Below are 24,054 nucleotides of genomic sequence, written 5' to 3' on the forward strand. Positions count from 1 at the left end.
CTTGCTGTTTGTTTGCACTTGATAGTACCAATGTCTATGTACACAGTTTGTATCATAACCTGTGCAATGTACCTATGACTCTGAGAGTGACAGACAAATAAACAGTGGTGGAAAGTAATTAAGTACATTTACTTAAGTACTGTACTTAAGTAGCCTACAATTTTGAGTTATTTGTACTTAACTTGAGTACTTCCAATTCACAATACCTTTACTTCTACTCCACTACATCTTGGGTGCAAATATTGTCCTTTTACTGCACTACATGTATTTTAAAACTTTAGTTACTAGTTACTTTGTAGAGTTTGATTATTATTAAAATATACATTAAACACTTCAGACCTATACATTTTGGCCATTTGAAAATAGCCGATCTACAAGCTCACAATGCATCGCAATTGCATTGCAATCGCACCGCGACACATTGTGAGACCTGCTATTTTCATAATATTTTTATACATTTGAAAACTTGAAATGGGACATTCTGCATACTGAGTACTTTCTACTTTTGGTACTTTAAGTACATTTTGATGCCAATACTTTTGTACTTCTACTCAAGTACATTTTGAATCCCAGACTTTTACTTGTAAGTTGTAACAGTAAGAGTATTTCTATATTGCCGTATTGATATTTTGACTTAAGTAAAAATTGTGAGTACTTTTTTCACCACTGTCATCATAGCATATGATCGTCATGCTGCTCACACACCCCGCCTGTACTGACCCTACATTTATTGCAGTGTAGTGTTATCAGCTAGGTAGATTGCAAACATACTGTGGGGAAAAGAGTCACCAGATTGCGGTATGTTTTGTTTGGTGATGTGAAATCATGAGAACATAAGGTAAAGGTTGTTTCTAGGCCTTGCAATAGCTCACTTGGATGTCTGTATACGTGTTGATGCTATACAGAGGTTTGTGCAGCACAAACTCATCCTGCTCGAGACACTGTCGGCTCCTCCAAGCCTCTGTGTGTCCCATCATCCTCGCTGGGTCTGCCTCTGCCACCACCGCCACCTGAAATTAATAAGAAAGCGTTCAATATTGTGACATTACTGTTGATATGACTGTCTTCTTACTTTCCGCCAAAAGGTGGCAGTGGCACCCCAATTCAGCTCGGAACAGTTGGAAGTGTCTAAATCTCCCAGTGTGTCAAGTGAACTGAATCAGTGCAGGTGAAAAGGTTAAGGGCTTATAATGGCCCACCTGATTCCTGAGAGCCTCCAGACGATTCTGCCTCTGCTCTTCTTCTTTGAGGCAGTCCAGCTGTCGAGCTTCCCTCTCCTCCTTGCGACAATGCAGCATCCCCTCCCGAAACTGCACCCTAAGGGGCCGCAGAGAAGACCTACATCAGACCACTTTCCACCACTAACATCACCAACTATCTCTCCTAGTCCTGACACATCATGCGCCTCAGGCTGTGGAGGCATTTATGAATTTGCCGGACTACAGCTCCTGTCCCATTATTGACCAATGACCATCCTCATCTCGCTTGACCCCTTTTCACCGGCCTGAGTTGCCCGTGTCTCATCGCCATAATCACGTTGGTGGAGAAAATGGATTTGCCTATTCGGAAGGGCATGAATGAACAGTTCAGAGTCAGAAACATTTGAACAGGATGGTGACTTTAAATCAATACACCCACAAGTCAAAGGCTAAACAAATTAATGTTTTAGCTTTAGCTTTAATGAAGCTGAAGGAGGTTGCTGTAGTACGGTCTGGGTTCTCCTTTAGTAACCTTGACGCAGTATTGCTGCAACCGAAGCGGCAGGTCCCGTGGCGCAACGCTCACCTTTCCTTATCTTGCCGAGCCTGCTCTTCCATAACGGCCCTCAGCTGGGCGAGTCTCTCCTGGTCCCTCTTCTCCTGTTCCTCCCTCTTCCTCTGCTGCTTTAAATAAAAGTGCCTAACCTGAGGAGAAGACAAACATTCACAAAGATTGACAACGAAAGGTTAATGACAACAATAACAGCGGCAGCACTTCCCCGTGAGTCGGCTCCGGAGGAACTTAAAGATCTTCATGTCCTATTGATTCTGACAGCACCGAAATCAGATAGGAGTAAATAGAGAGAATGAGATGATATTTCATTGTCTGCCAGGCCATTTGTGCCAAATTATATGGAATCCAATGCTGCCTAAATGCTCTCATTAATCAGAGAGCATCTCAGGTTGCACATGGCAGAACCCCTTAGGACGGAGTTAATTAAATGGACACACAAGCACTCCAGTGCACTGTACACACTACACACACACTCCAGCACAAAGAAACATTATCAGTTTGAAGAACACATTTAATTATCTTAAATTCAAAGTAAAAATACCCTAAAACATAAAAAACTATTTGTGGGGTTGTTTAAAATGTTTAAAAGAGTCCATCGAGTCCTCTAAAATCAAAACACTCTAAACCCCATAAACCACACAGGTTATGTAAGCAAGTTTACATCGTAGCTCAGTTCACAAATTAAATATTTGAATAGTCTAAATGACAGCTGTTAGTCTCACAAGCTACACGCTGAGAACAAAGGCTAAAGGTGGTCATTGACATGACATGTGCAGATAATCCATCCAACACAGAGCGGCATAGGAATCCAGAGAATCATCACATTGAAACGAGTTTGCAATGCAATTAGCCACCCACCAAGAAATGGATTATTCCACCAGGAACAACAAATAATATAGCTGCAAGCAACGATAGACGGGGCCAAGCCATAAAGTTGGAGACGATATCGTGAATTTAAAGTAGTAGGTGGGTGTGTATTGTGAGAATTGTTCATCCTGAACCCTAATTTGTATTTCGTGGTTTTTCAGTTATTTCCAGTGACACTGTCGTACAACAATATATAAATTAGGCTTCATGGTAATAATAATAATAATAATAATAATAATAATACCTCAGATTTATATACAGCACTATAATTGCATTGTATGTAGTCATAGCACATCATAGTACATATGTATAGCATAGTATAGTATATATGTATAGTTTATATGTATAGTTTCATTATATAGATATTCCACTGTTACGTTCTTAGCTTACGCCAGGGCTCCACCGGGCGCGTCAGCGTCGCGTCTCCGTCACCGTCAGGGAATGTTCCCTTTTTAATCAATGAAGTGTGGCTCCACTGTCCGCGTTGCGTGACATTAACGCGTGCATTAAAATTGAACCGGTGCGTTTTTTGACGCACGCGACGGAGACGCAACGCGTCCGGTGGAGCCCTGGCGTGCGGTACGCATGTTTCATGATAAATGCTTTTTATGTGATGTATTCCCATGCTTTTTTGTTCTTGCTTAATGTAAATCGCTCTGGATTAAGAGTGTCTGCTAAATGCCTAAATTGTAAATTGTAAATATAGTTAATATAAGTAACTCCAAAGCATTTTTACATACAAAAATATGTCTTAAAGTAAAAACAGTTGAAACAGGGTGGGGGTCTGAAGAGGTGGGTTTTTGAGGGCAGTAAATGCGTTTACTTTTTCCTTCTGCTGTGACCTGAAGGCTGCTTCTCTCTCCTGTTCCCTCATCATCCTCTCCTGCTCTTCCTCCTGTTGTCTTTCCGCCACCGCCGCCTCCAGCCTCGCCACTTCCTCCTGCTGGGCACGCCACTGCTGCAGCTATACATGTGAACACACAGGGTTGGGGAGGTTACATTCAAGATGTAATTGGTAACAGATGACTAATTACGTGCATACATTGTAATCAAAGTAATGTTCTAATCTAATTACCTTGGGTAGTTTGGATTACCCCAAAATCAATAGAATTCAAGTAATCCAAAGGTTACTGAAAGTAGCACGCACGCACGCACGCACGCACGCACGCACGCACGCACGCACGCACGCACGCACGCACGCACGCACGCACGCACGCACGCACGCACGCACGCACGCACGCACGCACGCACGCACGCACGCACGCACGCACGCACGCACGCACGCACGCACGCACGCACGCACGCACGCACGCACGCACGCACGCACGCACGCACGCACACACACACACACACACACACACACACACACACACACACACACACACACACACACACACACACACACACACACACACACACACACACACACACACACACACACACACACACACACACACACACACACACACACACACACACACACACACACACACACATAAAACTTCAGTGCCATTGTGCCACAGTGCGGTGTGAACGTTTGATGGAGGCTTTAAAACAGCCTCTCAAACAGCCTCTCAAACACCATTTGTTCACTTTACTTGAACGGCACCAGAGACTGTTCTCTGTGGTCCACAAACACTTCCTTGTCAAGAAACACTGTCACACAGAGAGTATTAAGTCTATGCACAAAATACACTTACATACAGACTAATATGTTGGTCACATTAGTTTTGACCCATTAAGACCTGAGGCCGAAATCAGTAGCTCTCAAATGTTCAGATTTTTTCTAAATGTTAAGAATAGCAAGTGTTGGCCTACATCTGCTAGCCAATGCAAAGATCTAAAATGACACAGATGCTTTAATGGTGAACATTTTGAAAATGTTCAAACATTCTCATTTTGAAAAATAAAATAAAAATACTAGTTCTACATTCTAAAAGAACGTAGAACTAGTATTTCTATGTTTTTAAAATACACACACACGGCACGCACGTGCACACACGCACACTCACTCTCTGGCCCCATACACACATATCAAAAACGTTCTGTGTGTCTTGTCTGCGTTTAATGGCTGTCACAATGCTTTTTCAATGGAAGTCACATGGTTTGAACCAAACAATTTTGTTTGATGGGCAGAACACAGCCATCAAAAACACAAATGTTTGGTCAAACCATGTGACTCCCATTGGAAAAAACATTGTAGCGGCCATTAAACACAGACAAGACACAGAACACGAGTTTGATAGGTGTGTATGGGGCATATGTGTGTATGGGGCCTGTCTCTCTATCATATTAACAATCAAAGTTGTTTGGAAGCGTGAGTGACAGGTATGCTATGCAGCAGGCTCCCTGCGGCATGGTGTGTGTTGAAGTGTTACATTTCAACCCGCCAGGCACATTCACAGATCTATCAGCTGAAAGCTTAAGCAGCCCCGCAGGACGAGGCTGCACATTAACATGGCCTAACTCACATTAGCACCGTCCAGCCGCGTCATCAAATCAATCATTCATGGTGCCTACTAGCTGACAAATACCAACAACTATCTTCCCTGTTGTTTAACCACTTCAATTCTATTATACTTAGCTGTATGTTAAATAGCAAAAGTAGTGGATCTACAAACATGTTCACAACACGTAGCTTGTACTGTACATCGATCTTTCCATGCCAAGAAACACTAGTGTGTAATTTCCTATATGAGGTTAAAAGGGGTCAATCCTTCCTATAGGCCTAATCCATATCCATTTGAATGGATGGGTAATTACTTAGCCTAAGATTTAGACTCTCTGTTAGGGACCGAGTTGGTTGGAAGGAGAGACACAGGGAAACTTGTTGTAGGTTTAAAGTTATTTTTTTTCTTTATTTTTTGTTTTTTGAGCGGTGCCTCAGCTCCATTACGCACCTATGTGTTTATGTATGCGTACGTACAGTATGTGTATGCATGTGTACGTACGTGTCCCAGCACGGACACCCCCACACCCTAAAGTGGCCATTAGAGTACAGTAGAGTACATCATGTCTTAGAAAAATCCATTATGGTAAGTTCTGCTTCTCCAACTTGAATGTAATTGAGTGTGGTACAGTATCAGGTTCATAAATTATATACTAGTCTTAATGCTACACATTGCAGTGTGGTAATGTGTGTTCATTGAACAACAGATTGTGTCAAAATGACAAAAGAACAATAAGGATTTAAGCTACAATACCATATGAGTTACGGTGCAATGTGTTTTCCCTCTAACTTGAATTTAAAATTACATATTTCCAATATATAAGCAAGGAAGAAAAGCAAGTGGATTGTATGCATGGTACAGTATGACATGGTCTTGGTCAGTATACAAAATATAAAAAAAATATTGATACTTCATAAATGATGAAGAGAAAACTGTTAGTATAGAATCAATACCAAAGCAGAGACATTCTGTAGATTTTTCTCCCACCAAAAAACCCTGGACAACTAGCCCTAAAATTACACCATCCATCAAGTTTGGCCTGGGCCCTGATAAGATAGCTTTGTGTTTCATGCTGGAAATGGGGTGACATATGAAAGCCTTAAGTAACACCATCTTTAATATCTGCCTGGACAATAAGAGAGCTAATACACCAGATGTTGTTGATGAGGACAGTAGAGAAGTGACCATTTTATGTCTAGAAGAGGCATTCCTTACCAAGGTGCTTAAGTACCAGCGTCTTAAGGATGCTATTATACAGCTTGGCTACAAATGTAAACTTGTGTTCATATTTGGAAGCCTTGGTAATGTCCATAAATCAGTTGTGAGGGGCCTGCAGATTGCAGGAATACCCAAGCCGAGAGCTAAGGCATTGGCAAAATTCTGTTCAGTGTCTGCGATAATTGGCAGTCGCCACTCGCCATATATGGAGAAGGCGATGCTTCCTGTACCCGTGATCTGTATCCTGAAGCAGTTGTTGTAGAGTTTTCCAAGTTTGCACATCTACTATTGTTTGTGTTCAAGAATTTCTTGTTAAATGTGAATGCAAATAAAGATGTTAAATGTGTGTGTGTGTGTGTGTGTGTGTGTGTGTGTGTGTGTGTGTGTGTGTGTGTGTGTGTGTGTGTGTGTGTGTGTGTGTGTGTGTGTGTGTCATGATGAAAACAAAGGAAATGCAACCCCCGCTATGCATGATGGGATAGGTGTCTGTAGTACTATCTCTGAATGAGAGAGATTCTCTATAAGAGTTCTAACTTGACTTCAGGTCTATAAGCTATAGTTTCAACTATTTACTCAATCTAATTAACCAATACATCATTATTTTGCTATGGTTCCCTGGTTTCATAGGAAAAAACTAAAATAATAAAAAAATTCATTCTAATTATCATCATCAATTATCATGTCATTCTAAGTAGTCGCATATATTTTCCTTTGAATAATTGAAAGGCAACACAACAGACTAGACTAGAGTGACATATATATTTCTCACATCGCAATAGTACCAAAAATATATATAGGCCTACAGTATAGTATTTGTATTTTTTATTATTATTTTTGTAATCACTTTAGGGTTTTGGTGCAGGGCATCAATATTATATCCATCCATATCCATATCATGATATTAGACTAGATATAGTCTGTGATTTAAGATATTGTACTACAGGGATATGGCATAAGTGTTATATGATCGGAATCGGATCGGTAGCAAAAAAACGCGATCGGGACACATATATATATATATATTATCACACACACCGTATACCTAGTTGTGCCCTGGGAATTTTAGGCTATGAAAAGTGTGCCCTGGCAGAAAAAAGGTTGGGAAACACTGATCTATAGAAGTCTGATTGATTCGTTTTGTCACTCTTCGAAAAATAGCACAAAGAGAATAAAACACTCATTATGTACCGTCTGTAATTTGTCATCACAATCAAATGTTCTGTGAAATCTTCGACAAAGGGGCGCCTATTCCTTTTCATGGCAGCAGCCACTGTGTAAATGTCACAATGACGAAAGAATCGTATGCATTTCTTCCTCAAAGGCTTTGTTAATGTAATTGTAAAGTAACTGTGATGTATTCTGTCACTGAGGGTTTGACATTTTCCATTCCTGCTCATTTAGTGACAAATGATTGACCACATGCATAATCATCATCACATGGATAATCTCACGCAAAAATATTTAACAATTCTTGAGTGTTGACTAACACTAACAATGGGGAGAGGACCTATTTGACCGACGCAATAACTTGGCCAACGCTTGGTAACGGAACCTGAACATGTTGCAGGCAAGCTGATGTAGCGGTGTTTCGTATCGGGTGTTCTACTTGTATAAGATCAAATTCAGTAAGGTAAAGGGCGTAACTCTGAATTTTACAGCAACAGGGGAGGTGTTGCTTTCACCTAGTAGAGCCTGTGATTACATCAGGGAGAACATGTAGATCAGTACTGTACTGTAGCTTAGCACACGTTAATATGTAACAGTGCTGTTGATACCACAAAGTCCACCGGAGAACAGGCACGGAGAAAACAAACTTGTGTAATGGATCTGGATGAGAGAATTTATTTTTGTACAGGGCCTTTTTCTTTGTACCTACGTATATTCTCACTCAGCCTCTTCCCACCTGAGTGCATCGCTACAAGTGTCATAACCAGAATTCTACGATGTCAAATGTACAATAGCTCATCAAACATGTCTGAGAGTGAGACTTCTGCGGGAGGCAAAATAAATACCACTGCAGAGGATTTGGGTTTGGGTAATTTCTTCACAATGGCTAATTAAAAGCCAAGAACAAAGATAGCCAATTACAATACCTATGATTTACAGCCAATAATGATGGTCTCTTTCGCAGATTACGGTCTCTTGTTGCTCCAGACAGTGGAGCAACAAACTGTAGGATTTTAGAAATTCAGTAATCATTTTCATGATTACACATACTGTAGTCATTTGAATCTATCTTCTCTTTGTATAACCATTCACTAAAGTTGAATAGCTACAGCTGTGTGATGATCAATATCATCTGTGTCACATATATAGACGGATCGGTACACCGCAGCTACAGCCATCTGTGCAGGTCCGAAAGGTTATCGGTCGGAGCTCAAGTCTTGGCCTGTGGGACAGACTTGCCCTTCAAAGCAGGGAGGTTCAAACTGGCTCTGGCACATCATTTAAACTGGGGTTCCTAACACAGCATACAATGTGCCCTAGAAGGGGAACAGGTTAGCATTGCACAGTCATGTTCCTGATGAGGTCAGTCAGTCCAAGATAGCCCTCACCTCCACCAATAACCTCTCTGGCCCCAGCTTGGCAGACAGGAGGTGAAATGAGGAGGGAGCCTGGACATCAGCATGTATCTCTGGAACAGAAACTGGCATACATGTGTGGCACTGGCACATTGTGGCAACATTTAGAGAATATCGTAACCTGGAGAGCACAATAATCTCAGCACCCCCGGTCTGCACTTCAGTCACACTTCTGCCCTCCATGTCCTCCACTATCTCTTCCATTTAAAGCACAAACATTTTATAAGACACTATATGAGGCATATTTGATTGATGTCACTAATCACAATCAGGTGAATCTATTCATAGTTAACTGTTACTTACTGAATATGTTGTATGAATCATATCATCAAGGTCAAGTCTATCTTGTAAAACCAATATTTGCTATAGTCACAGTTATCTTAATTTGCCATTTCATACTAATATGTAATTTATTTGTCAAGCTTCACTGTGCATATAGAGTTATGACAGCATTTTGACTGAGTCCTAAATTAAATGAAAGTACTTTTTGTGGAGGACAGTGACTTGCCAACAGCAGCACCATCCACTGCCAAAATAATACAGTTCACATAATGCAATCAGAATGCAATAAAAGCATGGCTGATGTTGTGAGAGGTGGTCAATAAATCATGATCAACTCTGGGATGCTACAGGAGACAGAGGCAGCAGCTACAAAAACAAAACATTAGCAGAGGCAGATTGAATGGAAGGAGAATCCATCTTATCCGCCGGACGCGTCACTGTGCTGCCATGATAAAGGCACTGAAACGAAAGATTGGCTGGAAACAGACTTCCATCTGGGACCCTATACATACACACGCACGCACGCACGCACGCACGCACGCACGCACGCACGCACACACGCACACACACACACACACACGCATGCATGTGTGCACTTCCACTATCTCTCTGACACACGCGTGTGAAGGTTGAAAGTTTGGTATCTCGGGGCTGAAAAATACATGAAACATGGTTCCCTTCAGACAATTAAGGAAGTGAATTTATATTTTACGGATGAGATGTTCTCCAAATGACACAAATTCAGCTCTGATTGACTACAGTGCATGGATACACATTGGGGCCAAGTGGTTGTCAATTCATAGATTGTGTGTGTGTGTGTGTGTGTGTGTGTGTGTGTGTGTGTGTGTGTGTGTGTGTGTGTGTGTGTGTGTGTGTGTGTGTGTGTGTGTGTGTGTGTGTGTGTATATAAATCTTTATACTTTAATATTTATATTGACAGTGTCTCTTACTCTGCACTAGGCAAGACAATTGATTGGGTATATGCATCTGTAAACTTGAATTATATGTGTATTTATTGCGATGATGTGATGTTATTCTTCTGTACTGTACCTATTGTCCTTATTACTTTTGTGCCTGAATTTCCCCCCGTGGGATCCGATCAATACTTTTTTTTCCTTCCTGGCAACAACCCTGCTATTGCATTTCAAAGCCTCGTAGCTGTTGAAAAGAAATCTTTTTTTCTCACAAAAACACTATGCTACTTAAAGCATAATGGAATTTTGAATTTTTTGCCTTGGACATACTCTACAGCAGGGGTTCTCAACCCGTGGGTCACGACCCCTCGGGGGTCGCCAAATTATTTTGGGGGGTCCCCAAATTATTTTCAAAAAAACAAAAAAAACGGAATGGCTGGAAAATGGAAATGAAGAGTTTACATAGTACACATAGTACATGCATACACCTTCCATAATGATTATATCTGGTTTCAGTATTTATTTATGGTGTATTGTCTCTATTATTAAGGTTATTGTAGCAGTCAATTTATATTGGGGGTCGGGAGGGGGCGGGGCGGGGGTCCCGAGACATTGCCAAAGCATTTCCTGGGGTCCCCGGCCAAAAACGTTGAGAACCCCTGCTCTACAGTACTGTGTAGAGTATGTCCAAGGCATGTATCATGACACATCATAGCTGGCAGAAACCTTGTGTGTAGAGTCTACACACAAGGTTTCTGCCAGCTATGACGTGTCTGGCTGGTGATCACCTGATGACAAGAGTGGTAAATACATATTTTTCAAGCTGATTGTTTGGTTCTTATAGTATAGTACTATACCTAAACTATGTGACTTTCTAGTTGTTTGAGAAAGCTGACTTGCGAGGGCCTCTGTTGGTAGACGTGACCCATAGCATGATCCCAGGTCACAATGCCTTATCCGATCGGCACTGTGACGCCATCCAAACTACAGATTACAAACATGACTTGTGTAAATGAACAGAGCTGAGCTGATTTCTTACCGCAATGGGATGTTCTTTCCATGGGTTACTTGTTTGTTGTGCAAAACCAAAGACACAAACACCCTGGAGACGGCTACATCATGCAAGCAAGACAAGGCCTTCCTTATTAGCTTGTTTGCATTCACAGCCCATCCCAAGGGGCATCTAACGTGTGAACCACTGCCAGGCTGGTGTAATAAGCAGCCTAGTCAGTGTGTATACTACATCATGTCATGTCTGCATGCCCAACCAAGTCATTCTCAAGTAACACCTCCGCACTCGAGGCAACATAATGAACTTTTGAGGTAAGTATAAGGCAAAATGGATGTAACAGCACAATGTCCCCTATTCTAGCAAATGTGAATGATTCTACCATACAAAGAAAAAGGGCAGAATCTATATTGGCTGCAGAACACTGAGCAGGCACATTGCAGTTGTGATTCTGCTCCTGAAGGAATTGATGCTCTGTAGGCAGGCATTGTACTGTGGCATAACTGCCAGCAATAATGCATGACACATAAGTACTTCTCTGAGCCATAATGTCGCTGGGCACAAACCCAGCAGTCGTCGGGAGGGGATTTTCGGCGACTGCATATATTCTAAGAGACACCGCTTGGTGAAATAAATAGTGTCAACAATATTATATTATGCACTAACTTTGCCCCTGAGGCGAGAACAGATGTTCTGCTGGTGCTGGCGATCACCGTGGAGCTCCAGCTCCTCCTGGTGGACGAGCCTGGCCTCCTCCAGTGTCAACAGGGCCCTGGTCAGCAGGTCAGCTCGGTCCCTTCGCCAGCTCTGGCCTATCGCACTCAGCTGGGCCTGGCTGTAGCGCTGCCAGTCCAAGGTTTGCTCGTGCTCCGTCTGGAACAAGTAACAAGATTGATGGGGGAGGTCAAGTCATTGATTGGGGAGGTCCGGCACTGTTTAATTAATTTAGTTGTTGGACAGAACATTTAATTCATATAGAGAGTATGTGCGCATGATATCATCATCATACCCGGAAGTTATGCGGGAAAAAAATACATTGACCTTACAGCCCATACAGAAAAGTCAGATTTGATTGCATTAAACGATGTTAAACAACGTTAAACTCACTTTGCCACTACTTTATGCACGCGCATACCCTCTATTCTGTAGGACAATTCATACTTTGCTCATCTATCTGTTATTCTAGAGTCTAGACTCTAGAATTAATCCAGCGCAGCGAGTTCATTGAGACATACACACAAGTCAGAAGGTTTATTATTATTTTATTATTTTCCCGGACCTCCTTCATTCATTCTCTAACAGTAATTAATTCTGCTCTGTCTCTCCACGTCAACTCCCTTCACTCTCGTTCGTAACAAGCTATCTTCCCTCAGTGCAAATCAGGCGGTCCATTTAAGCAGTCACTTCACTATTCTGCATTCACTCTAAATGCTAGCTGACACAGGAGTTGTTCAGACGTCACCATTCAAATTCCCTCCACCTCCCTGGCCTCCTCCCTGTGGCATTTAGTTCTGTAATGGGTGATTCTGTGATTATAATGTGATTTATGGATTGTTCTATTGTGATATGTATCTGTGGTATATGGCATTCAATTGAAAGTTATGTTGTTCATGTAATGTCTTTATCTTGTGCACTGCTCTGGGGGGGTTGTTGTTGATATAATCAGAGCTGTGTCTCGGTGCACAGGTAATCTGAGATATCAAATGAGCAGAGCTACACTGCCATACTAAATGCAATAGCTTTATAATAAATGGTTAATGGTCAATCTGAGCTGAAGAATCTTAATTAACTGAAAAACGTGAGCCATATGGCCGTGTGATGAAGTATAACTTATCCCATGTCATGTAACTTATCATGCAAACCTAAATCCATAAACACCACAATATTATATATATATATATATATATATATATATATATATATATATATATATATAGTGATGAATGCAGAAGTGTTGTTGGGGTCTAAACATGTACCTTGTGACATGTCCTGAAGGGAAATGGTTCTGGTGTGTGAGTGTGAGAGCTGCCTGTTGTAGTTATTCATCATTGTGTCAGCACTCATACAGAGGCAGCACCACATGGATGCTTCATTGGAACAGAGGGAATGATATTCATCTATTGGGCTAATGGCGGCTAACTGACAGTGCGAAGGCATTAGACGGCTGACTGGTTTTATTGAAAACGAGTAAGCTGACAAGTGCCAGGAACAGAAGTGCCAGGGGCAGTCAAGCAAAAAACCTGTTTATTTATGCACATCTTCAGAACTTAAGGAATCCGTCCCGTCTTATAGTCACTTTCCTCACTTTTGTTCTGAAATTATTTGGTGAGCCTGGACAAAGGAACATACTGTACCTTTGTGTGTATAGTACACACTCACTCTCTCTCACACACACACACACACACACACACACACACACACACACACACACACACACACACACACACACACACACACACACACACACACACACACACACACACACACACACACACACACACACACACACACACACACACACACACACACACACACACACAAGCTGATGGGCCTCATCACAAAGTGTATGTATGTAATATTTCCCTGCAGTATGTAAACGCTGAAACATTCTTCTTTTGCGTAAAATCTCTGTGCAAATTGCAAAACATTGTATATTGTAACTATGCGCTAATGTTAACCGCAGTGCATGTGCCGTGTACATACAGTGCTCTTAAAGCGGCATTGAACTGGTTTAGCTCCTGCTCCTGACATTCCTCTGCAGGGTGATACCTACATATGGAGTGATCCTTCCTGGGATGACGAAATAAAGACACCTCCCTGGAGCAATGTGGAGCATCTCCAACATTCTGGGGAATGTTATGAGGACATGTCCTGTCAAATCTTTGTGGCATGCATGATGCATGCGTTTGCCATCCCACTTACTTGTAATGATGAGCTCATCATCAAAACTGTAGCAGGCAGTAGCAGGCTACTTCCACCAGGAGGCATAATATGCTCTGATAAATAGGACAACTGACACTGACTAGACTAGAGAACACAACACTTTATGTCAGGGAAACGATCAAAATCTAAATGATCAACTGGGAAAATGAAACTCTGAAGCAATCACACCCACACATTGGAACAACTATCTACTTTTTTCTTTTTCTTTTTTTACATACTGCATGATTTGAATAGAAACAGAATATCTCATTCTCAATGTTTGGGATTCAAGGAAGAAACAAAAACTGCCTTCATAATCCAACCAAATCCCTTTGCTCTTTTAAAGGAACAGAGGAAGAACGACAATTACATCACAAAAGTGGCTCACAGACAATGTTAAACCACAGCCATGGCACTTTGTCAAGCAATTTAAATGTCTGTATTGAATTAAGTCACAAAGGCAGCCTTTTCAACACCCTTTTAACCATCCTGCAATCAAACAATGCTGTAAAGTCTCTCTTCTGCATGGTAATCTGAGAGCAGAAAACAAACATCATCACCCAGAAATGATCAAATGCAGATGGAATTGGATTGTATTTGTAGTTGTAGAGTTGTAAAGAAAAGAAAATCCAATGATCCGATTTAAAAGTGAGAAAAATGTTAAGCCTTATTGACTCCATAGAAAGTATTATTGGTCACTTGACTTCTATAATCCCGATGCTAACTACTGGACCTGCTGGTCTGTCTGTCAGAGCCCAGGGAAGTTTGTTTTAAACAGAACACAAGCCCATTGCTGCCAAATAGACAGGGTCTATTTTCTGGGGGAATTTACACACAGACAGAAACAGAGCTCAAGCCTCAAGGTTCAGTCATCGTTTGAAGCATCCTGCACCCTTAATGTGTTAATCATTTTATGAAAGTATTGCAATAATTTATTCATTTAGATAATTCTGGAAGGGCAAAGACCTCACATGAAAAGACAGACATAATGTACCTATGCCCCCAAAAAGTTAAAGGAATACGGCCTGGGCTGTGGCTCAGTGGTCCAGGCACCTTGGCCGGTAGTCCAAGTCTGGCAGTGTGCCGCGGGTTCGACTCCCGATCCCGACGGCCTTTACTGCATGTCACACCCCCATCTCTCTCCCCCATTTCCTGTCAGCCTACTGTCTGTCCCTCTATACAAAATATAAAATAAAGGCGAAAGCCGAAAAAACAAAAAAACAAAAGGTTAAAGGAATACTTCATAGTTCTTCCACATAAAATCTTCGGAGTCACGTTTGTGCACATTATAAACAAGGTTTCAACCATTTACATTTGCAATTTGGGCTGATTACCTGTGGTAAGTGAGCAGGCCTAATTGTGACTAATAGCTGGATTAGTTGGGAGTCAGCACTCCATTGACTCTGTATCTATTTGTGGGAAAGTGAGCAAAGTGTCGTGGGATGAGAGCCGGGAAACACAGCTCTCAGTCCCACGAGCCTGCAGAGGCTGAACGATCAGGGCTCTAAATGTAGCACCCAGCCGGAACTGATAGGAGGACATGCAGGTCTAAGGGTGTCAAGGCTGGGGGGACTGGCGGTTGTCATGGTGATTTGGGGAGCAGCAGGAGTGGCGTGAGGGAGTTGTCCATGGAGGGTGACATGGCACATCCTGCAGCCTGCTGAGCAGATCATTGTGTGGTTGTATCTGTCTGTCTATCTGAAGCTCCTTCTTTGTCCACGATGCTGCACTACATTGAGATGGGAGCCTGGTACTCTCTGCATTAGCGTTATACACCGCAAGAAGGGAGTTAAAAAGGATATAGACTTTTGAGTGGGGGGCTACAGGGAGAGTGGTATGTGTGTATGTGTGTGTGTATGTGTGTGCGTGCATGCGTGCGTGCGTGTGTGCGTGCGTGCGTGCGTGAGTGCACACCTGCAGTTGTACATGCCTGTTTTGCATATTTCTGTCTGTTTTATGCATAGAAAGCAAATTATTTTCTTCAGAGCACCCTTACATACACTGCATATAACTTTGGCAAAAGGACTCACCAGCTGCTCTCTGGTTTTACGGGGGAAGAGCCTTTGTAGCATGTCTATGTACAGTGCTCTGTGGTTAGGCATGTCACGAGGGTACTGGCCCACTGTCAGTTCGAAGCGCTGGTGGTCCAATGCAGGCCAGCCACAGAACCTGAAGCAAATTAGATGGAGAATATCTGAACGTCATTACATTATTTCCTGTGACTCATTCGTGTGACTCATTTCTACTCTAGGATGTATAGATACATATTTTATTAATGCCAGAAGGGAAATTCAGGTATGCCATAGTAGCTCATACAGGCATACAGTAAGGTTACTTAAAAATCACACCCAGTATGAAGTGAGCGGTGCGACTGTGGCTCAAGAGGTAGAGCAGGTCGTCCAATGATCCATGGGTCGGCGGTTCGAATCCCGGCTCCTCCTGTCTACATGTCGAAGTGTCCTTGGGCAAGACACTGAACCCCAAATTGCTCCCGATGTGCTGGTTGGTACCTTGCATGGCTTCCGCTGCAATCGGTGTATGAATGTGTGTGTGAATGGGTGAATGTAATGCACAATCTATGTAAAGCGCCTTGGATAAAGGCGCTATATAAATGCACTATTTACCATTTACCTTTGATGCAGGGGTTAATATAGATGACTGAGGTAATGATGAGGTAATGACACAGTAACCACAGTAACCGTGCAGACTATAGACTAATGCTAGCACCGCCCAAAAAGACAGCACAAAACGAGGGGTCACTGGTTAAAGACTTAATGTAAAAATATACTATGAATAAGCCAAAAAAACGGGGTATAGCGCTTCATAATAATGACCTGTTATAAAACATTTATAAACATTTATAAGCAGTTTATAGATAAGTAACTAATCATGAACAAATAGTTTGTTCGTAACGATTACTAAAACGTTAAAAATCATTTATAATTTATTAGTAAGTAATAAACAATTCATGAATAAGCCATTTGTATACATTTGTGAATTATTATTAAATAATTTGTAACTAACTAAAACAAACAAAGTTATTATTACATGTTTTAATAAATATACAAATTAAACATCTATAAATGATCTGCAGATCATTCGTTCCACTTGATCTGAATTAATTTAGCTCCTATGCTACTACAATTTGGAACGCCCTACCAACAGCCATTAAGACATGTGAATCCATTGACTCCTTCAAAACCGCTCTCAAAGAGCATCTACCGACGGCTGCAATTCGAAACTAGCCCCTGTAAATTAAGTCTGAGCTCCCCCACCCCTTTCTCCCCATACTGTACATGTTTTTCCCTTTTTTATTTCTTTATATGATGATTTCCTGTTTTGTGTATATTTGTACGTATCTAAATGTTCTGATGAATTGAAAATGGTAGACCCTGTTATAAACAAGTGTAATGGTTAATCACGGATCGTACAAAGTACCCATTCTGCATAGTGAAATAAAATTTTCAATCAATCACGACTGTCTGTCTGTCAATGTGGACCTTCTTACCTGTTGCAAACTACCTGGCTTGAATGATTCGCACGCAAAACAATTACTAGAATTGTCTTTCATGTTTAGTATAATAATAATTTGTTTATTATAATAATATTTAGTATAATAATAATTTACAAATGTATCAAAAAATGGCATACTCATGAATCGTTTACTACTTACTAATACATTATTAATGATTTTTAACCATAGTTATACATGTTTTAGTAATCGTTTACGAACGTGAACAAACTATTTGTTCATTATTAGTGATTATTTATGATTAGATTAAATGTTTTATGACGGGTCATTAATATGTCATGATGTGTTACCAAGAAGAGCATTAAAAAGGCATCAAAAGGAATAATAATCGTTTGTTGTTGCACTCTGTAACTAAAACTAGAGTAGTTCATAGCTGCACAAGCTAGCTAGCGGCTGACGTCATCCAGTTATAGAGTACATACAGTGATAAAATGCACTATATTACCACTACTCCAAAGTCATAAATGTGTGAAAGGGTGCCATGGTGGCTCAGCCAGTTAGTGCACAGACCAATATCCTCCTAGTGAGCAAGGACCTGGGTTCAAATGTCTTGTCTCACTGTTTTACATGCCTCTCCTCTCTCTTTTCCCTTGTCTCTCTACCCTACCCTGGCTTATATGAAATAAAGTATAAAATGACACTTTCATAAAATAAATAAACCTGACTTATTCAAGAGCTTCCTTCAAAGGGGAGAAATGATTCTGCAGCAATGCTGTAAGTCTGCTGCCATTTTTGTCTTTTGTTCTTTCTATCAAGATGCGCGCAAGACTACAACTCTGTTTTTGATTGAGAATGATTTAACAGAGAGAGTGCAGTGATTGTCATCATAATTGTTTCATAACAACTGGGGAAATCGGTGCATCTGTTCCATGTGAGGAGTAACCAGGAGAAAGAGAGACTGTGATCTGAGAAGGAAGTGTTAATAGTTGTCAAATCTAACCTGCCCATTTGTTGGAGGCTGTCATGGAGACCCTGGAGTCTGCTCTGGTACTTTTCAGTCAGGGAGCAGAAGGCCTGGTGCAGTGACTCTTTCAATTCAGGGTATGGGCAGTCTGCTTCTAACACCTCCCCTGGAACCTGTTCCATGTCCAGCAGATTCTCTTGGGTACTACTAACATGGTCCTAGACAGGAATTGAGTGGTTTGGAATTTTAATACCAAAAAGACAGGTTAAAGATAACTTTGAAACCAAAGCATGTCTATGGATGGAACCAAGCCAAAGAATCTCTCACCTCCAGACCTAGAGCAGCAATCTCTTCTTCCAAGGCCAGACCCTCTGCAATAAGTTTCACACTGATGCCCGCTTGCTGGTCCTTCACAAGGTTTACCTAGCAGTTCATTAAGAGATAAAACCATAGTTAAAATTGGGGCAAACCCTATAAACCTCCCACAATGGCATGAGAATGAGATGTGTATGGTTTGAACCCAAGTAAACATCCCAGCAGTCATGGCTTTCATGTCATTACATTCCCCCCACTGACTCTGTATCACTGAGACTTTACAAACATTTCCCTCATGGGATCAATACAGGTCTGTATGTCTGTGTGTCTGTGTGTCTGTCTGTCTTGCGGACGTAATATAGATAGAAGTACAGTAAGCTGCTGTTCTTATCAAAATGTGTTAGCACTCACCCATGTAGAACTCAAAACAGTTCCAAACATAGGCTAAGATTACAATCAATACAATACAATCATTCGAGTACATGTGCTGCTGGGTCTTTGTCGTAGTCACATACTGATATTTGGATAATTCAGGTGCTTACTGTGAGGGTTTGATTTGATTTTGTCAGATGACGAAGACGTGTTGTGGGTCGAAACGTTGTCCTCTTATTTAAAAAAATTACTCTGGGAGCTGTAGAACAGTGTGCGGACCTCCTTCCTTTCCCCTGTACGTATCTTTTTGTTCAGCACCTCCTGAAGAAGTTTTTGGAGATGTGCGTGGATATTTAGAGATTTCTAGTGGATATATTTTATCCCTGCTTCTGACCAAATCTTTTGGGGAAATATACTGTAGGCACTAGGCAGTCTGATATGTTTGATATTTATGTTTGATAATATCACTATTGAACAATTTAATTAAAAACATATCAATCACAGGAAATTAAAAAAATCTTTGTCAAAGATTTGTATTCTCCAGGGTCATTGTCAGCAGTAGCTTACACACCTTGTTCATTTTATGAATTTAATGGTGGATCACAAACCAACATGTATAGGTGGATAGTAATCACCACCTATTGAAAAGAAAAATAATATCTTATAATCTAATCCTTAAGGAAAATAAAGAGGTTCTTGCAGCATTCCATTTATCTGACACGTGTCATTAAAAAAAGCATGTCCAAATCTTAATCTTGAAAAAAAGAAAAAAACCTTCCTCTCTTCTGCTCTTCCATTTGAAATCCTTCACCTTAATTGATTTATATATGGTGTCATAGTGTGTCCCACTTCTTTCCTGCCCTTCTTATTAATGATTTGGCATCACCTTTTCAAAAGAAGCATTTATCATTTAATCGTCATTTAATTTCAAAGCTTTCTTTGCATCTGCTTTCTCATTAGCCTTCACACCAACAAAATTGTACATTCATTATTTGTATTCTCAACATTATCGCGAATATTTCAATATTATTTGTTTAAGAGCTATACAGAGGATTTATTCCAGGGCTCGTTTTTGAGCGGTGCCTAACTGCTCCAATGAACAGCTATGTGTGTCTGTCCGTATGTATGTACTGTATGTATGTATGTATGTATGTATGTATGTATGTGCACCAACCTGCCTCGCAAAACGCTATTAATATTAAGTTTCGCATCGCATGCATAATCGCATTTACTTGATTGCCAGAGAGAGAGAGAAAGAGAGAGAGAGAGAGAGAGAGAGACGGTCCCTCGGATGAACATAAAACTTAAGCCAACACTTATACACATACGTGACATGACATAGGCCGCCGCCTATCTGTTTCGGAACGGTGACGGGGATTGTGGGTTAGGTGTCAAAAACGCAAGGTTTCATAGTTAACTGCATAGTTCATAGTTAACTGCGACCACCTTACTAAACTAATCTTTATTCCCGGACCCGTTTTCCTGCTGGGCTGTGACGTCATGTGAGTTAACCAATAGGAAGACAGAAGTCATGTGGGTCAATACATCATCATCGAGTAGACAGATACTCGAGCTCACACGGTTTCTTCAGGAAAAGTATTGTCTAGTTTACTGTATTTGTCATAATCGTCTTCAATGTCCGAGCTGCCCCAGTGTCTCCTTTAGATTCTCAATGTTGAGGCACTTTTAAATTAAAAGTCACTTGCAGGAACGCCCATGTTGGTTTCAACATCCTTTCGTGTGTGTGTGTGTGTGTGTGTGTGTGTGTGTGTGTGTGTGTGTGTGTGTGTGTGTGTGTGTGTGTCTGTGTGTGTGTGTCCATGTCCGTGTCCGCAGGTAAGCAGATAAGGCCATTTACAAAAAACCACATGACACAACTGAAAGTGAAAGTAAGTTCTTATATAGCCTGGAGACTGCAGAGACAACTGAGGCAACTCTCCTGGAAGCTGGACGACAGACGGATTCTGTGTTTTTCTATTCCTGCTTGCATGTGATTACTCTGGTATATCTCATAATTCGTTCAATAGGTTAATTTAATTTTAGACACATCACACTCGTGACCATACATCATCACGTTCCGTGGTACAAAAACACACAGCTTTGTGTGTTTTTGTACCACAGAATGTGATGCATACAGGAGGGGCTAGCGCCCGCCAAAGAGCCTCTATAACAGTTACACAATCTGTAAATGATTATTTTTGAGGGGCGCTAGCCCCACCTATATACAGGTTTGTTTTTAGTTGTTTTAAAAACACCAATGAAGGGAAAATTTACATAATCTTGTCCCTAACACAAACATTAAATGCCATTAACAATAAAGAGAATTTAATGTTTGTTTTGTCACCGTTTGTTTTACATCACCATTACATCACCTAATCATAGCAACATGAGTTAGACTTTAGGTGTGATTTTTATTTACTAATGCTAAATAAATGTATGTTTATATGTACATATATGCATATGGATGTATGAGCCATGTGTGTGTGTGTGTGTGTGTGTGTGTGTGTGTGTGTGTGTGTGTGTGTGTGTGTGTGTGTGTGTGTGTGTGTACACATAGTGTGCATCAGGGGTAATTTCTTGGCCTGATCTGCTGAGGCACAGGATTGTAGGCACGCACGCATACACACACCATTTATTTATGTCCACACAAATATTATTGCATGTAAGGTTACATTCACAAAATCATTGCATGTGTTTTCATGTTATAATATGAATGCCACTCAGTAGGCTACTGTATACTTTGCCAGCCTTTTTGCCTCCTTTTTGGGCAAGCTGTTGGAACCCTCTAAAACCAGTCTGTGGGTATGCCCTATAGACTGCCAAACATAAAAACAAATAGCCTGGCCCTGCACCTATAACTCAGCTGTACAATGGCATGTAGGAGTGGTATTTCATGAGCTCGCCATGGTCATAATAGCTTCATATACAGTAGGCTAGGGTCAAAGTGCAGTCTATCTCTAATACAGACACTTCTCTGGACTCTCAATCAACCACAACAACATCTGGTGTATTAGCTGTCAAAGATATAAAGATGTCGGGATTAGCACGCACGCGCACACACGCACACACCACACACCACACACACAGATTTATTCAAATCATTTTACCAGTGTTTCTTCGACAGGTAAAAAGAAACACACAGGTAGACAGACCACAATGGGTGAGTTGTTCTTTAGTTCTTCTTTTGAACTTGTTGGTCAATTTTGTTAGTGCCGTGAGTTTTGTATGTGTCCATAGAGTTAACATTACCCCCAGGTGTGGTTAGAATATTGGAATATGTCTTCCCTGTGTGTACTCACAGCATTCCATCTTTAAATAGGAAATCATACAAAGAATTATAGTAGAGTGCAATATGGTCTCTCTCCCACCTCCATTCCCAACGCCACCTAAAGATTTACGTTGATCACAAACTGCTTGCTTGTCATATTGTATGAGTTGTGTGTGTTCATTCAGCAATAAGAGCTATAGCTGATTTATCTTCATATCATTTATGTCAGCAGCTGAATATGATGTGCGTATTGTGCTGCTGGGTAAGACCGGCGTGGGCAAGAGTGCTACTGGGAACACCATCCTGGGCAAGGAGGAGTTCATCCACGACGCCGCAGGTGACTCTGTGACCAGCCAGTGCAGTAAACGTGAAACCAAAGTGTCAGGAAGAAAGGTGGTGGTGGTCGACACGCCCGGGCTCTTCAACACAAAGTTGACCAACAAGGAGATGAAGGAGGAGATGATGAAGTGCGTGAACATGACCGTTCCCGGTCCCCACGTCTTCCTGCTGGTGTTCAGTCTGGCCATGAGGTTCACCCCAGAGGATAAGGAGACCATGAAGTGGATTCAGGAGACCTTCTCCAAGCTGGCTTTGAAGTACACATTGGTTCTGTTCACTTATACAGACGCCATCAAAATAACGTATATAGAGTATATAGAGAAATGTTCAGCACTTAAGCAGCTAATTGGCAAGTGTTCAGGAAGTTACCATGCTTTTAACAACAGAAATATAGACAACCGGGCACAGGTGACCCGTCTGCTAGCCAAGATTGATAGGATGGTTAAGGCCAATGGTACACAGCATTACACGGATAAGTTGTACTTAGAGGCCCAGAGAAAGATTGAAGAGGAGGAGTATAGAAAGATGAGGCAGGAACTGGAAGAGATGATACGACAGCAGGAGAAAAGGAAAAGGCAGGAGGAACAGGGGAAGAGAGAGTGGAGGGCAGTACCTGTTGGACCGCCTCACTGGCCAATAATATAAACAGAAGTGAAACTCATATCTGCTGTATCCGTTCCATTATTTCTCACAGATTATTTTAGAAAAATTAGAAAAATATCATGTGTACCGATTTGCGTGAGATGTGGATACAATCTGAAGGAGTAATATAAAATAAATGTGTTTTACATAAGTCTGGTGGAGACACAAATACAGATAATTGTTCTTACCAAGTGATATCAAGCTCATAACTTCAGCTATGTTTCATAGCTATTTGTACATTCTCATGACATATCTTTTTTGAAAGCATGTTGTTATCCATATGGTTCAAGCAAAATATTATGCATTTCATTAAAAAAAAAAAAATTCAATTAACTTACTGTCCCTCGTTGAACTGAAAATTACACTTATTGCTTCTTCTAGTGATGCATCTAACTTTCGCCTTCGACAGTAAGATAATACAAAGATAATACAAATCTTTGAGCAGTGTGATGAGGATATTCAGGTGTCATAACAGCAGCAGCATTACGCATAGAAGTGATTAATTTGTGATTTCAGTCTTATAGAGACAAAATATAACAGGGGTCTTGTGCAATGGTGTTGTGGCATGTGCTCGGTCACAAAGTCAAGACCATAGAACAAACACATTATTGTTTCCACCAGGCCGAAGGCATGGGGAGAGAGTATGTTTTGCACTCCGTCCGTGT

At 41.2% G+C, this 24,054-nt stretch overlaps 1 protein-coding gene across 1 annotated transcript in view; it reads right to left on the reverse strand.

Moving 5' to 3' along the window:
* LOC306935283 (coiled-coil domain-containing protein 148-like) overlaps positions 1 to 24,054 on the reverse strand; it is a 51,254-nt gene that overhangs the window by 611 nt on the left and 26,589 nt on the right. The window contains exons 7-14 of the mRNA XM_079518256.1: positions 18,781 to 18,876; positions 18,490 to 18,671; positions 16,048 to 16,186; positions 11,762 to 11,968; positions 3,464 to 3,604; positions 1,786 to 1,904; positions 1,200 to 1,317; positions 873 to 1,010 (exon numbers count right to left, since the gene is read on the reverse strand). Of these exons, the coding sequence (XP_079374382.1) occupies positions 873 to 1,010; positions 1,200 to 1,317; positions 1,786 to 1,904; positions 3,464 to 3,604; positions 11,762 to 11,968; positions 16,048 to 16,186; positions 18,490 to 18,671; positions 18,781 to 18,876 (1,140 nt within the window). The remainder of the gene's footprint in view (positions 1 to 872; positions 1,011 to 1,199; positions 1,318 to 1,785; positions 1,905 to 3,463; positions 3,605 to 11,761; positions 11,969 to 16,047; positions 16,187 to 18,489; positions 18,672 to 18,780; positions 18,877 to 24,054) is intronic.

This window comes from Electrona antarctica (genome assembly GCF_951216825.1).
Source record: "Electrona antarctica genome assembly, chromosome: 13".
NCBI classification, from domain to species: Eukaryota; Metazoa; Chordata; class Actinopteri; order Myctophiformes; family Myctophidae; genus Electrona; species Electrona antarctica.